Source organism: Anomaloglossus baeobatrachus, chromosome 3 (assembly GCF_048569485.1).
Source record: "Anomaloglossus baeobatrachus isolate aAnoBae1 chromosome 3, aAnoBae1.hap1, whole genome shotgun sequence".
Taxonomy (NCBI): Eukaryota; Metazoa; Chordata; class Amphibia; order Anura; family Aromobatidae; genus Anomaloglossus; species Anomaloglossus baeobatrachus.
The window spans coordinates 366,244,373-366,259,651 of NC_134355.1; the positions used below are offsets into that span (position 1 = coordinate 366,244,373).

General features: G+C 49.3%; 2 protein-coding genes across 4 annotated transcripts in view; one reads left to right on the forward strand and one right to left on the reverse strand.

The window, feature by feature from the left end:
- The window catches only part of ORC3 (origin recognition complex subunit 3), a 172,238-nt gene extending 166,205 nt beyond the window's left edge, over window positions 1–6,033 (reverse strand). The window contains exons 1-2 of one of the 3 annotated variants that reach the window (XM_075340142.1): window positions 5,982–6,033; window positions 4,322–4,354 (exon numbers count right to left, since the gene is read on the reverse strand). In XM_075340142.1, the coding sequence (XP_075196257.1) occupies window positions 4,322–4,345 (24 nt within the window). In that variant the 5' untranslated portion in view covers window positions 4,346–4,354; window positions 5,982–6,033. Of the gene's footprint in view, window positions 1–4,321; window positions 4,355–4,877; window positions 4,974–5,793; window positions 5,960–5,981 lie in introns of those variants that run through there. The other 2 variants (XM_075340143.1, XM_075340144.1) reach the window with 2 other exon arrangements.
- Window positions 6,034–6,117: 84 nt separating this feature from the next.
- The window catches only part of RARS2 (arginyl-tRNA synthetase 2, mitochondrial), a 134,134-nt gene continuing 124,972 nt past the window's right edge, over window positions 6,118–15,279 (forward strand). Inside the window, exon 1 of the mRNA XM_075340146.1 lies at window positions 6,118–6,200. Coding sequence (XP_075196261.1) covers window positions 6,165–6,200 — 36 coding nt within the window. The 5' untranslated portion in view covers window positions 6,118–6,164. The remainder of the gene's footprint in view (window positions 6,201–15,279) is intronic.

The following is a 15,279-nucleotide window of genomic DNA, read 5'->3' on the forward strand; positions in this document are numbered from 1 at the left end:
TGTTCTCACAGCGGCCTGGGCTCTTATATACAGCATGTTAGAATGCTGTATATAAGAGCCCAGTGGTGGTGGCCACAGCTTATAGGGCAAAAAAGTGGTGACAGGTTCCCTTTAAGAATTTTTCAGCCAATTCTTTCTAAATGTGTGTTATGCAACTGCAACAAAAATACTTACTGATCCCTGTCTTTCTAACACCATTCTGGATCTCGTCTCACTCAAGTGACAGAAATTCCGGCTCATCAGTCTATGTATGAGCCAGAAGACGCTTTTACAATGTAAGTATTCAATTTTTGGGGTTTTCATTCTCATAATAGAAAAAAATTACCCTAATGGTATACTATTTTTGGTGTATTTACAATGAAAGTCTATAAACTGTCAAAACAAAACTACTTCTGTCTCACACATAGACCCCTGTGCTATACATACAGCCAGAATTTCAGTCATGTGAATGAGAAGAGAATGGAAGCAACAGTGTAACCAAGAAGATGGTGCAGAATTTCTGGAAAAAGGACCAGAGTGGTAGTGGAAACCATGGATGACAGTGCAAAATTTCAGTCACTAGTGAGAAGTGGACCAGAGTGGCAGTGGAAACCATGGAAGATGTCCCTCAATTTCAGTCACTAGCGAGAAGTGGACCAGAGTGGCAGTGGAAACCAGGAAAGAAGGCCCAGAATTTAAGTCACGAGTGGGAAGAGGACCGGAGCGATAGTGGAAACCAGGGAAGACAACCCAGAATTTCAGTCACAAGTGAGAAGAGGACCAGAGCGGCAGAGGAAACCAGGAAAGACATTCCAGAATTTCAGTCATGAGTGAAAAGAGGACCAGAGAGGCAGAGGAAACCAGGAAAGACAGCCCAGAATTTCAGTCACGAATGAAAAAGGGACTTCAGCGACAGTGGAAAGCAGGGAAGACAACCCAGAGTTTCAGTCACAAGTGGGAAGAGGACGGTGGAAACCTGGCAGGACGTTCCTGAATTTCAGTCACTAGTGAGAAGTTAACTAGAGTGGAGATTGAAATCAGGGAAGACAGCCCAGGCTTTCAGTCACAAGTGAAAAGAGGACAGTAGCAACAGTGAAAACCAGGTAAGACAGCCCAGAATTTCAGTCACGAGTGAAAAGAGGACCGGAACAGCAGTGAAAACCAAGGAAGACAGCCCAGAATTTCAGTCACAAATGAAAAAGGGACTTCAGCGACAGTGGAAAGCAGGGAAGACAGCCCAGAGTTTCAGTCACGAGTGGGAAGAGGACGGAGCTGGGGTGGAAACCTGGCAGGACGTTCCTGAATTTCAGTCACTAGTGAGAAGTTGACTAGAGTGGAGATGGAAATCAGGGAAGACAGCCCAGAATTTCAAAGGATAAGGCTGCACATCAAACATAGATAATGGTATAATGCCTCAAGCATATGGAAAAATATTGGAATATACAATGAAAAATGCTACTTGCTAATTTGAACATGTGAATAATGAATTGCATACCTGCCATGTATTTTTTGGCTTGCACTCATATATATATATATTAGTGCTCACTTCAGTTATCCTATTCAGTTATATGTAGTTTTTTTCTGAATGTGAACACAGCTCCGCCCCTTTCGGCCATGTTTTTTCCATCTCCTATATAAGAAAGTCCTTAGTTACCCCTCTCCACCCATAGCAGTTTTTAATTGCAATGAGATGACACACAGTTAGGGTCACAGAGCTAGGGACCCCAATATAGAGATATGCCTTGACGAGGCCTTGGGGCTCAGTTACATTGATCAATGCGATTGCTAAATATCTCCTTTTTCCTAATATTCATGGCAGGTATGCAATTCATTATTCACATGTTCAAATTAGCAAGTAGCATTTTTCACTGTATATTCCAATATTTTTCCATATGCTTGAGGCATTATACCATTATCTATGTTTGATGTGCAGCCTTATCCTTTGTATAGTATGTATTTTTTGGCTTGCACTCATATATATATATATTAGTGCTCACTTCAGTTATCCTATTCAGTTATATGTAGTTTTTTTCTGAATGTGAACACAGCTCCGCCCCTTTCGGCCATGTTTTTTCCATCTCCTATATAAGAAAGTCCTTAGTTACCCCTCTCCACCCATAGCAGTTTTTAATTGCAATGAGATGACACACAGTTAGGGTCACAGAGCTAGGGACCCCAATATAGAGATATGCCTTGACGAGGCCTTGGGGCTCAGTTACATTGATCAATGCGATTGCTAAATATCTCCTTTTTCCTAATATTCATGGCAGGTATGCAATTCATTATTCACATGTTCAAATTAGCAAGTAGCATTTTTCACTGTATATTCCAATATTTTTCCATATGCTTGAGGCATTATACCATTATCTATGTTTGATGTGCAGCCTTATCCTTTGTATAGTATGTATTTTTTGGCTTGCACTCATATATATATATATATTAGTGCTCACTTCAGTTATCCTATTCAGCCCAGAATTTCAGTCACGAGTGAAAAGAGGACCGGAACAGCAGTGAAAACCAAGGAAGACAGCCCAGAATTTCAGTCATGAGTGAGAAGAGGACCAGAGCAGCAGTGGAAACCAGGGAAGAATTCCCAGAATTTCAGTCACTAGGGAGAAGAGGACCGCAGCGGCAGTGTAAACCAGGGAAGAAGGTCCAGAATTTCAGTCACATGAGCAAGATGAGGATCGGAGAAGCACTGGAAACCAGGGAAGAAGGCCCAGAATTTCAGTCACATGAGCAAGATGAGGACCGGAGAAGCACTGGAAACCAGGGAAGAAGGTCCAGAATTTCAGTCACATGAGCGAGATGAGGATCGGAGAAGCACTGGAAACCAGGGAAGAAGGCCCAGAATTTCAGTCACATGGCGAGATGAGGATCGGAGAAGCACTGGAAACCAGGGAAGAATGCCCAGAATTTCAGTCACATGAGCAAGATGAGGACCGGAGAAGCACTGGAAACCAGGGAAGAAGGCCCAGAATTTCAGTCACATGAGCAAGATGAGGACCGGAGAAGCACTGGAAACCAGGGAAGAAGGCCCAGAATTTCAGTCACATGAGCAAGATGAGGACCGGAGAAGCACTGGAAACCAGGGAAGGAGGTCCAGAATTTCAGTCACATGAGCGAGATGAGGATCGGAGAAGCACTGGAAACAAGGGAAGAAGGCCCAGAATTTCAGTCACATGAGCGAGATGAGGATCGGAGAAGCACTGGAAACCAGGGAAGAATGCCCAGAATTTCAGTCACATGAGCAAGATGAGGACCGGAGAAGCACTGGAAACCAGGGAAGAAGGCCCAGAATTTCAGTCACATGAGCGAGATGAGGATCGGAGAAGCACTGGAAACCAGGGAAGAATGCCCAGAATTTCAGTCAGATGAGCGAGATGAGGATCGGAGAAGCAGTGGAAACCAGGGAAGAAGGCCCAGAATTTCAGTCACATGAGTGAGAAGATGACTGGAACAGAAGTGGAAAGCAGGGAAGATGAATCAAAATTTCAGTCACGTGAATGAGAAGAGGATGGAAGCAACAGTTCAAACCAAGAAGATGGTGCAAGATTTCAGTCACGTCAGTGGAAAAAGGACTGGCGGGAGTTTTCTGTGTTGCAACATCACTGTGCTTAGGGGACCAACTCATTTTAATTGATAAGTCAGATCCTTTATCTGCCTATGTTTTGGGCATACTAAATTAAGGCGCTGAATTAGCTATTAAATTGAGGCAGTCAGCTACCAGCCCCTTCAGACACCACATTGATGACATGCCAACATAGAAAACTTGCCGAAATTGATGCTACCACATTAGCAAAGTTTTTTGGGAACACAAATGGAGTATCGTGTGATGGCAACATGCTCGTCAGCTATCTTTAGTGAAGCACATGGACGGGCGAGCTTCCTGGACGCCCAGGAGCTGGGTAAGCGCAGATGAATCCATGGTAGAAAGATGACTGAATACCAACCTTGCACACGTCCTGTACGTTCAGGAAACTAGGCCATGTGCAATGTGTCTCAAGACCCGATGCTGACAGAGGTGTCGTGTCCCATGGCCATCATCTGTGTCTATTGTCTAGATTAGGGTGGCGTTCTTTTGGGGGAAAAAGGCTTAGCGGCAAAAAAAACCCACCACAGAGACTCTAATAAGTATATGTAGCAATGTTTCTCACATATTTTTAAAGATTATAGTTATAGAGGACCTGTCACCAGGTGAAAAGAGGTCAGCTATTGCCCTTATTTTATTCATATTGCTCAGGGAAAATATGGAATAAATAATGCAAAAAAACCTGCCCTCTTTAAAGAAACCAGCATCAAATCCAAAAACACATTTCTTCACCAAACAAAAGGGATTCACCTTGGAAACCGATGATGTTGTCATAATGGATTCCTGAAAAGAAAACAGGATACAAAAGACATTACAATATGTCCCAACAGAGGATAACATCCTCATTGCTCTATAGACACACACAAAAAACAAACCGTGTATTCTTCTTGTCCTTCTCTGCTACTTTTAGAGGGAAGCTTTAAATGTTGTTCAGATCTATGGGCCAAACACATATCCCTCAAGAGATCATTTTCAATGAAAAGGAACCCGAGTGAGACATGTAAAGGCTGACAGTCTGATCTCACTACCCATATTGTGATATACTTATGTTAGGTAACTAGTTTATATATTCATTCACGTTGATAAGTTTTCATGTATTTATTATCCCATGTATGTTTTATCAGTCTTTTCATGATTTATGTTTTATTTAGGCTGCTATTTTGCTTATGTATTGTCACTATTATACCATAGTAATCACTTGCACTATACCCAGCTCGAGATCAGTTCACAGAGATATTCCTGTTTTTTAATATATGATCTAATAAAGATGCATTTATCTAAATATTAAGCATGAATTGCTTTTTACCTATGGTCTCTCATTGAACCATCGCTATTTGGATTTATATGTTGTTGTGAAGCACCAGAACACATGCGCACTAGAACTACAGGACCTTTGGTTGATTAAAGGGAACCTGTCACCAGTTTTTTCATAATTGAATCAAAATTATCGCCTTGTGCAGCTCCTGGGCTGCATTCTATGAAGGTGCACCTTGATCCCCGACGCCCCTTGCAGACCCCAGAAATACCTTTATAAATGCTGTTGCAACGTATGTAAATGAACAGTTCTGGTTGGATTGGCGTTCTTTTCTTCGGCTCCTGTCCTCCTTCAGCTGTTGTTCGTAGTCCTCCTTTCATGATTAACGTGGGTGACGCCTGCCTGATCATCCAAGCTGCTCTGCAAAATCTCGCGCCTGTGCAGGTCTATGCAGGCTTAGTTCGCTCTCACCTCTACAGGTGCACTTGCGCGAGGCGGTGAGGTCTTTGCGCAGGATTATGGCCGGTGATGTGGATGAAGTCACCTGCGTCATCCTCGCACCTGACCGGATGTTCGCGCATGCGCAAAGTCCTCAGCGGCTTGCGCAAATGCACCTATGTTTTCAGCTGTGCCTGTGATGGGTAGAGCGAACTGTCCGGAATGACTGCACAGGCGCGAGATTTTGCAGAGCAACTTGGATGATGACGGAGGCGTCACCCTCGAGAATCATGAAAGGAGGACGGTGAACAACGGCAGAAGGGACAAGAGCCAAAGAAAAGAACGACAAGCCAACCAGAACGGTTCATTCACATATGTGGCGGCAGATTTTATATAGCCATTTCTGGGGTCTGTAGGGGCAGTCGGGGAGCAAGGTGCCCCTTCATAGAATGCAGCCCAGGAGCTGCACAAGGTGACACTATTGGTTCAATTCTGAAAAAACTGGTGACAGGTTCCCTTTAAAACTCACACGTGTGCCTCAGGGCGCCTTCGCAGCCATACATGCAGCTGTGGCCGGTACAATCCCTGCAGGCTGCCGTCACATGAGCAGATGGTAGTGCCGGGCTCATGGAGAGCCTGCCATTCATGTATAGCTGGGCTATGGCCTCCTGCAGTGCCCACAGCGAGCGCTCACCGCTCCCCACACCCGGGACACACCTGGCACCGCGCTCTTCCCGCACTCTCACTTTCAGGCCTTCCCTCCAGAGGTGTCACGTGACCCGTGCTGGAGGTGATTGGAGCAGAGCAGTGCTGAGGGCGGGGCACACGGAGCACGTGTCTGCAGCCTCTTCCTGTGTCCTTCCGCTGCCGGAGCTCAGTGCTGCAGGAGCGCGGCGGGATATGGCGTGTTACTTCAGGAGAGCCATAGCGGAGCAGGTACTGAGCCGGTGCATTGTGGCCCCGGGCTCTGTATACCGTGTGGCAGTCAGTCTGGCGCCGGTTGTGACAGACACTTTGTCACCCCAGTCACGTGCCGTACACCTCCTGTCAATCACTGGCGGACACACAGGGGCTGAGCAGTCCCATAGCTCATTCATTGCACTTAACTGCTTTGCAGGCGGACATAGGCTCCTTGATGAGATGATAGATTGCTGAGCTCAGAGATTGGCTGCAGCGGTCACATAATTGTACCTTACAGGGAATTGTAGGGAAGTCACCGCAAATGTACACTTTAAAAAGTACCGGTCACCAGTCTTAAGGCCACGTCTCACTAAGCGCCATCGCTAGCAACATCGCTGCTGAGTCACGGGTGTTTGTGACGTAGCAGCGATGTTGCTAGCGATGTCGCTGTGTGTGACATCCAGCAACAACCTGGCCCCTGCTGTGAGGTCGCCGGTCGTTGCTGAATGTCCTACCTAGACCATTTTTTGGTCGTTGCTATCCCGCTGTGTCACACTGTGTGTGACAGCGAGAGAGCATCGATCTGAATGTGCATTGAGCCGGCTTCTGCGGATGCTGGTAACCAAGGTACACATCGGGTAACCAAGCAAAGCGCTTTGCTTAGTAACCCGATGTGTACCATGCTTACGAAGCAAAGCGTCGTTACATTGGTGGCTGATCTCTGATCACTGTGGAGATCTGCCTGATTGACAGCTCACCAGCAACCATGTAGCGACGCTCCAGCAATCCCTGCCAGGTCAGATCGCTGGAGCGTCGCTAAGTGTGACGGTACCTTTATACCATATAAAGTGCACATCACTACTAGAAGCATGTAAATATGCCTCCTACACCCCTTTATACACTGTTACCCCCTGGACACCTGAAAGGCTTTTATTCATGACCCGTTCTGTATGGAAATTGTGCGGTCCAGTGGGTGAATCCAGATCTTGGCCAGTGCCCCACCTCTTCTGTCCCGATGGAAGTGGATGATGTCTCCATCCAGGGCTCGAAGTCTCGCGCCTGCACAGTGGACCCAGACACCGGCAGACAAGTCCTATAATGTACCGGCTTCACGTCTACATCACCAGCTCCCTGGCTGTTCGGTGAGGCAAAGTGAGGCGCACCTGTGCCAGTGCCTGATTCCACAGCGAAGGTGTGCGAAATTAAGAGCTCTGGGGAGATGATGTAGGAGACGTCATCCATTTCCATTGGGATAGAAGGGACTGGGGGGGCACTGAACAAGTTCTGGATTCACCCACTTAGGCCTCTTTCACACGTACGTGCCCCCGGTACGTGTTTGGCAGTTTTCTCACGTACTGAAGACACGTACATACGTAGACCTAGGTATTCCTATGGTTTTGGACACACGTAAGTATTTTCGCACGGAACGTGTGTCTGTTCCGTACTTACGTGTGTCCGTGTGTTTCTCACGCCGACATGTCCATTTTCTCTCTGGCATCATCGGTGTCACACGGAACGCAAACGGGTCACACGTAACACAAACTGATCACACGGATGTGTTCCGTGTGACACGCACCGGAGAGAAGACGTGTCTGCTAGAAAAAAAAACGAAACTTTACTCGCCTTCTCCAGCCCTCTGCAGTCTCTGCCGCTGCTGTCACTTGCTGCCGACCGCCGCTCATTATGCTCATTGCATATTCCCTCCACTGCGGCCGGAAGCAGCAGCAGGGAGTCGGCAGGGCCGGAGACCGAAGATCAGCACCACGGACAGCGACGACAGGGACAGGCGAGTAGAAAGTTCCCATTCTCCGTGTGTTATCACGAGAACACATGTAGGCCATACACACCGCACACCGAGGGCAATACGCACCTTTGACACGTCCGTGAAACACGTGCGTGATTTTCACGGACGTGTAAAAGAGGCCTTAACCGCATAATTTTTTATAGCGTGGGATATGAATAAAATCCTTTCAGAGGTGTCAGGGGCAACTGTGAGGGTATGAAGGGGTTGTAGGACCCCCATTTACATGCTTTAATAGGTAATGGGCAGAGATTATAAGGTATAAAACTAATAACAGGCTCCCTTTAAACTAACCACATAGCCTTGTAAGAGATGGAGCAGCAATAAAGTGTTCTTTTTGTTTGTAAATCTGTTTCTCTTTTGCAACCTCCCTCCAAAAAACCCCTGTATTGTAATATGCGAATGAAAGTGCTTGGTGTATCTTAAGGTGGTCACACACACAGCGACAACGACGTCGCTGCTAAGTCACCATTTTCTGTGACGTAGCAGCAACGTCCCGTCGCTGTGTGTGGCATCCAGCAATGAGCTGGCCCCTGCTGTGAGGTTGCCGAATGTCCTGCTTTATTTTTTGCTCGTCGCTCTCCCGCTGTGAAGCACACATCGCTGTGTGTGACCGAGAGAGCGACGAACTGAAGGGAGCCGGCGTCTGGCAGCCTGCGGTAAGCTGTAACCAAGATAAAGATCGGGTAACCAAGATGCCCTTTCCTTGGTTACCCGATATTTACCTTAGTTACTAGCGCCCGCCGCTCTCACGCTGCCAGTGCCGGCTCCCTGCTCTCCTAGCCAGAGTACACATCGGGTTAATTACCCGATGTGTACTCCAGCTACGTGTGCAGGGAGCCAGTGCTAAGCAGTGTGCTCTCACGCTGCCAGTGCCGGCTCCCTGCACACGTAGCTGGAGTACACATCGGGTAATTAACCCGATGTGTACTCTGGCTAGGAGAGCAGGGAGCCGGCACTGGCAGCGTGAGACGGTGGACGCTAGTAACTAAGGTAAATATCGGGTAACCAAGAGAAGTGCTTTCCTTGGTTACCCGATATTTACCTTAGTTACGCTTCCACGCGTCGCTGGGGGCTGGTCACTGGTCGCTGGTGAGATCTGCCTGTTTGACAGCTCACCAGCGACCATGTAACGACGTAGCAGCGATCCTGGTAAGGTCAGGTCGCCCATCGTTATCGCTGCTGCGTCACTATGTGTTGCCCCAGCTTAAGGCGTGACCAAATGCCTCGGAGCAGCGTTCCACTCACTTATTTAGATTACTGTGTTTCTTATGTTGATTGACTTGCAAGAGCCAGCGCTGCTTGATTACAAAACTGTGTGCACTGTCCCTGTGTAGGAGACAACACAAACCATCATCTCACTGGTGACATCACTCACGTATAATGATGCAAGGAGAGAGCTCTGCACGGATGTGAAAACAGAGGAAACAATCTGTCAAAAGCTAGAAGAGTGATTTGTGTGTTCTCTCATGCACTGATGTGAGAACAAAGGAGATGAGCGATGTCAGTAGCGAGGAGAGAGTGTTTTCTTTATTCCTTACTGCTCTAATGTGAGAACCGAGGAGACGAGCAATGTCAGAAGTGAGGAAAGAGTGATTTGTGTATCCTCTCCTGCACTGAAGTGAGAACAGGCGACGAGCAGTGTCAGTAGCAATGCGAGAGTGATTTGTGTATTCTTTCATGCACTGGTGTGAGAACAGAGATGAGCAATGTCAGAAGCGAGGAGAGTGTTTTTTGTATTCCCTCCTGCATTGATGTGAGGACAGAGGAGATGAATGATGTCTGAAGCGAGGAGAGAGTGATTTGTGTATTCCCTCCTGCATTGATGTGAGGACAGAGGAGATGAATGATGTCTGAAGCGAGGAGAGAGTGATTTGTGTATTCCCTCCTGCATTGATGTGAGGACAGAGGAGATGAATGATGTCTGAAGCGAGGAGAGAGTGATTTGTGTATTCCCTCCTGCATTGATGTGAGGACAGAGGAGATGAATGATATCTGAAGCGAGGAGAGAGTGATTTGTGTATTCCCTCCTGCATTGATGTGAGGACAGAGGAGATGAATGATATCTGAAGCGAGGAGAGAGTGATTTGTGTATTCCCTCCTGCATTGATGTGAGGACAGAGGAGATGAATGATATCTGAAGCGAGGAGAGAGTGATTTGTGTATTCTTTCATGCACTGGTGTGAGAACAGAGGAGATGAGCAATGTCAGAAGCAAGGACAGGGTGATTTCTTTATTCCAGAGGAGCTGAGCGATGTCAGAAGTGAGTAGAGAGTGATTTGTGTATTCCCTCCTGCCCTGATGTGAGAATAGAGGAGAGGAGCGATGTTAGAAGTGTGTATAGAGTGATTTTTTTTTTTTTTTTGTGCACTACCTCCTTCACATGATCAGTGCTGTTAAAGGGAACCTGTCACCAGAAATTTAGCTATAAAGCTAAAAGTTCCCCCCTCTGCAGCTCCTGGGCTGCATTCTAGGAAGCTTCCTATAGTTTTTTTGGCACCTTTTATACCAAAATAAACACTTTGTAAACTGGTACCTTTTCGTATGCAAATTTCTAAAATCTTCCATAGGGGCAGGCTGCCTGGGGTCCGTTGCTGTCCTCCTGCAGATTTACGCCGCCCCCGAACGCTGAATTTCAAAAGCTCAGGACGCCGCCCCTGGGTGCCCGTGGTCCCGCGCATGCGCTGTTCCACTTTTAAACAAGAGACTAGGAGTAATTTCACATTTAAAAATTTTTTTATTTATTTTCTTTGTCGCTCCATTGGGAGACCCAGACAATTGGGTTGTATAGCTATGCCTCCGGAGGCCACACAAAGCATTACACTAAAAGTGTAAAGCCCCTCCCCTTCTGCCTATACACCCCCCGTGCTCACGGGCTCCTCAGTTTCATTGCTTTGTGCGAAGGAGGCAGACATCCATGCATAGCTCCACAGCTTAGTCAGCAGCAGCTGCTGACTATGTCGGATGGAAGAAAAGAGGGCCCATAACAGGGCCCCCAGCATGCTCCCTTCTCACCCCACTCTTGTCGGCGGTGTTGTTAAGGTTGAGGTATCCATTGCGGGTACGGAGGCTGGAGCCCACATGCTGTTTTCCTTCCCCATCCCCTTTAGGGCTCTGGGTGAAGTGGGATCCTAATCGGTCTCCAGGCACTGAGACCGTGCTCCATCCACAGCCCCTGGGGATTCTGCTGGACAAGGAGCCGAGTATCGTCAGGGACAAGGCCCTGCTACTTTGAGGTACTCTGTGTCCCCGTGGGGACCGCGCATGGAGCGCTGGTGCCATACACATTACAGCACTGCTGGGTGTGTTAGTGCGCCGGGCATGGAGCGCTTGTGCCAGACACTTTCCAGCTCTGCTGGGTGTGTTAGTGCGCCGGACATGGAGCGTTTGTGCCACACACTTCCAGCTCTGCTGGGTGTGTTAGTGCGCCGGACATTGAGTGCTTGTGCCAGACACTTTCCAGCACTGCTGGGTGTGTTAGTGCGCCGGGCATGGAGCGCTTGGGCCAGACACTTTCCAGCACGGCTGGGTGTGTTAGTGCGCCGGACATTAGTGCCAGACACTTTCCGGCACTGCTGGAGGTGTTAGCGCCGGGGGACCACCGCGCGGCCGCGCTTATAACTTTAGTCCCCGGCTTCTGCGGCCTAGTGTCGTTCTTTCCCGCCCACAGGCCTGCCAGTCAGGGGAGGGGCGGGACGCTGCACGGATCGTCAGAGGAGGGCTGGAGCATACATTAGTATCCTCCGCCCTCCTCAATCAGTACAATGGGGCACTGGATTCCCGCACTTTTCTTGGGCACGCCCACAGTCTCCTCCTTCCCACAGAACGCCGGCAGCCATTCCTGTCGGCGATTCAGACGCTGGAGAGGAGAGACAACACAGGGAGACCCAGGCAGGGAATCTGGTGACCACACAACCGCTCTGAGCGGTCGGTAAGCAGCACCTGTGGTGCTGGCCCCACTGAGTACCGAAGTGTGTATATATATATAGGCTTATAGGCTATACATTGCACTGTACGGTCGCTCTGTTTATTTTTGGCTATATACCCTCCTGGTTGTTCTCAGAGGAGACAACATGTCATCTGCAAAAAGCAAGGGTGCCAAAGCACAGGCGTACTTTGCAAACTGTACCTCATGTACAGCTGTACTACCGGCAGGTTCCACTGACCCTCATTGTGTGCAATGCTCGGCCCCTGGGGCACTTGCTCAGCCGGAGCCTCTGCTACAGGTGGCCCAGGTGGATCCACCTGCTACCACTGTCCAGGTGACAGGGACGGAGTTTGCAGCCTTTGCTGACAAACTGTCTGAGACTATGGATAAATGGTCTGCTAAAATACTGGAAGCATTGCAGTCCAGACCGGTGATTCAGGCCCCAGACACTGCCCAATCCTTGACCCCAGGTCCCCCTCAATTGGAACAGCAATGTGCCCCGGGGGTAACCCACAGGTTCCAGGGTGAGGTTTCTGACACGGACCGCAGTCCCCGGCCGCCCAAGCGGGGTCGCTGGGAAATTCCCTCCACTTCATCACACTGTTCAGGGTCCCAGCAGGGGGACTCTCTGGAGGATGAAGCGGAGGTATCAGATCAGGATTCTGATCCTGAAGCCGCTCTCAACCTAGATACACCTGAAGGTGACGCAGTAGTGAATGACCTTATAGCGACCATCAATCAGGTGTTGGATATTTCTCCCCCAGCTCCTCCAATTGAGGAGTCTGCTTCTCAGGAGAAATTCCGTTTCAGGTTTCCAAAGCGTACATTAAATATGTTTCTGGATCACTCTGACTTCAGAGAGGCAATCCAGAAAAACCGAGACTGTCCAGACAAGCGTTTTTCCAAGCGCCTTAAGGACACACGTTATCCCTTCCCCCCCGAGGTTGTCAAGGGCTGGACTCAGGGTCCTAAGGTGGATCCTCCAATCTCCAGACTGGCGGCTAGATCCATAGTTGCAGTGGAAGACGGGGCTTCACTCAAAGATGCCACTGACAGACAGATGGAACTATGGTTGAAATCCATCTATGAAGCTATAGGAGCGTCTTTTGCTCCAGCATTCGCAGCCGTATGGGCACTCCAAGCTATCTCAGCTTGTCAGGCGCAGATTAATGCTGTAACACGTACATCTGCCCCGCAAGTGGTGTCCTTCACCAATCAGGCGTCGGCGTTTGCGTCCTACGCCATTAATGCTATCCTGGACTCTGCGAGCCGTACGGCGGTGGCATCCGCCAACTCGGTGGTACTCCGCAGGGCCATGTGGCTACGTGAATGGAAGGCAGACTCTGCTTCCAAAAAGTTCTTAACCGGTTTGCCATTGGCTGGTGACCGCTTGTTTGGTGAGCGATTGGATGAAATCATTAAACAATCCAAGGGAAAGGATTCATCCTTACCCCAGTCCAAACCAAACAGACCTCAACCACGGAAGGTACAATCGAGGTTTCGGTCCTTTCGGACCGCGGGCAGATCTCAATTTTCCTCGTCCAAAAGGCCTCAGAAAGATCAGAGGAACTCCGATGCATGGCGGTCTAAGTCACGTCCTAAAAAGACCGCCGGAGGAACCGCTCCTAAAGCGGCCTCCTCATGACTTTCGGCTCCCTCAAACCGTATCCTCGGTCGGTGGCAGGCTCTCCCGCTTTTGCGACACCTGGCTGCCACAAGTAAAAGACCGATGGGTGAGAGACATTCTATCTCACGGTTACAGGATAGAGTTCAACTCTCGTCCTCCGACTCGTTTCTTCAGAACATCTCCACCCCCCGACAGAGCCGAGGCTCTTATGCAGGCGGTGGGCACTCTGAAGGCGGAAGGAGTGGTGATCCCGGTTCCTCTTCAGCAACGGGGTCACGGTTTTTACTCCAACTTGTTCGTGGTGCCAAAAAAGGACGGATCCTTCCGTCCCGTTCTGGACCTAAAGCTGCTCAACAAGCATGTGAAAACCAGGCGGTTCCGGATGGAATCGCTTCGCTCCGTCATCGCCTCCATGTCCCAAGGAGATTTCCTGGCATCAATAGAATGGCACGGTCTCAAGATCACAGAGCTCTGGCGGCAGACGCCTTAGTTCAGGATTGGTCGCAGTTTCAACTCCCTTATGTGTTTCCTCCTCTGGCACTGTTGCCCAGAGTGTTACGCAAGATCAGGGCCAACTGCCGTCGCGCCATCCTCGTCGCTCCAGACTGGCCGAGGAGGTCGTGGTACCCGGATCTGTGGCATCTCACGGTCGGCCAACCGTGGGCACTCCCAGACCGACCAGACTTGCTGTCTCAAGGGCCGTTTTTCCATCTGAATTCTGCGGCCCTGAACCTGACTGTGTGGCCATTGAGTCCTGGATCCTAGCGTCTTCAGGATTATCTCAAGAGGTCATTGCCACCATGAGACAGGCTAGGAAACCAACGTCCGCCAAGATCTACCACAGGACGTGGAAAATATTCCTGTCGTGGTGCTCTGCTCAGGGTGTTTCTCCCTGGCCGTTTACCTTGCCCACTTTTCTGTCCTTCCTTCAATCCGGATTAGAAAAGGGTTTGTCACTGGGCTCTCTTAAGGGACAAGTCTCCGCGCTCTCTGTCTTTTTTCAGAAGCGCCTAGCCAGACTTCCACAGGTACGCACGTTCCTGCAGGGGGTTTGTCACATCGTCCCTCCTTACAAGCGTCCGTTAGAACCCTGGGATCTGAACAGGGTGCTGATGGTTCTTCAGAAACCACCGTTCGAGCCAATGAGCGATATCTCTCTCTCACGCCTTTCACAGAAGGTGGTCTTCCTAGTGGCAGTCACATCACTTTGGAGAGTGTCTGAGCTAGCAGCGCTGTCATGCAAAGCCCCCTTCCTGGTGTTTCACCAGGACAAGGTGGTTCTGCATCCGGTTCCGGAATTTCTCCCTAAGGTGGTATCCCCCTTTCATCTCAATCAGGATATCTCCTTACCCTCTTTTTGTCCTCATCCAGTTCACCAATGTGAAAAGGATTTGCACTTGTTAGATCTGGTGAGAGCACTCAGAATCTACATTTCTCGTACTGCGCCCCTGCGCCGCTCGGATGCACTCTTTGTCCTTGTCGCTGGCCAGCGTAAAGGGACACAAGCTTCCAAATCAACCCTGGCTCGGTGGATCAAGGAACCAATTCTCGAGGCTTATCGTTCCTCCGGGTTTCCGGTTCCCTCAGGGCTGAAGGCCCATTCTACCAGGGCCGTGGGAGCGTCCTGGGCTTTGCGGCACCAGGCTACGGCTCAGCAGGTGTGTCAGGCGGCTACCTGGTCGAGCCTGCACACTTTCACGAAACACTATCAGGTGCATACCTATGCTTCGGCAGATGCCAGCCTAGGTAGGCGAGTCCT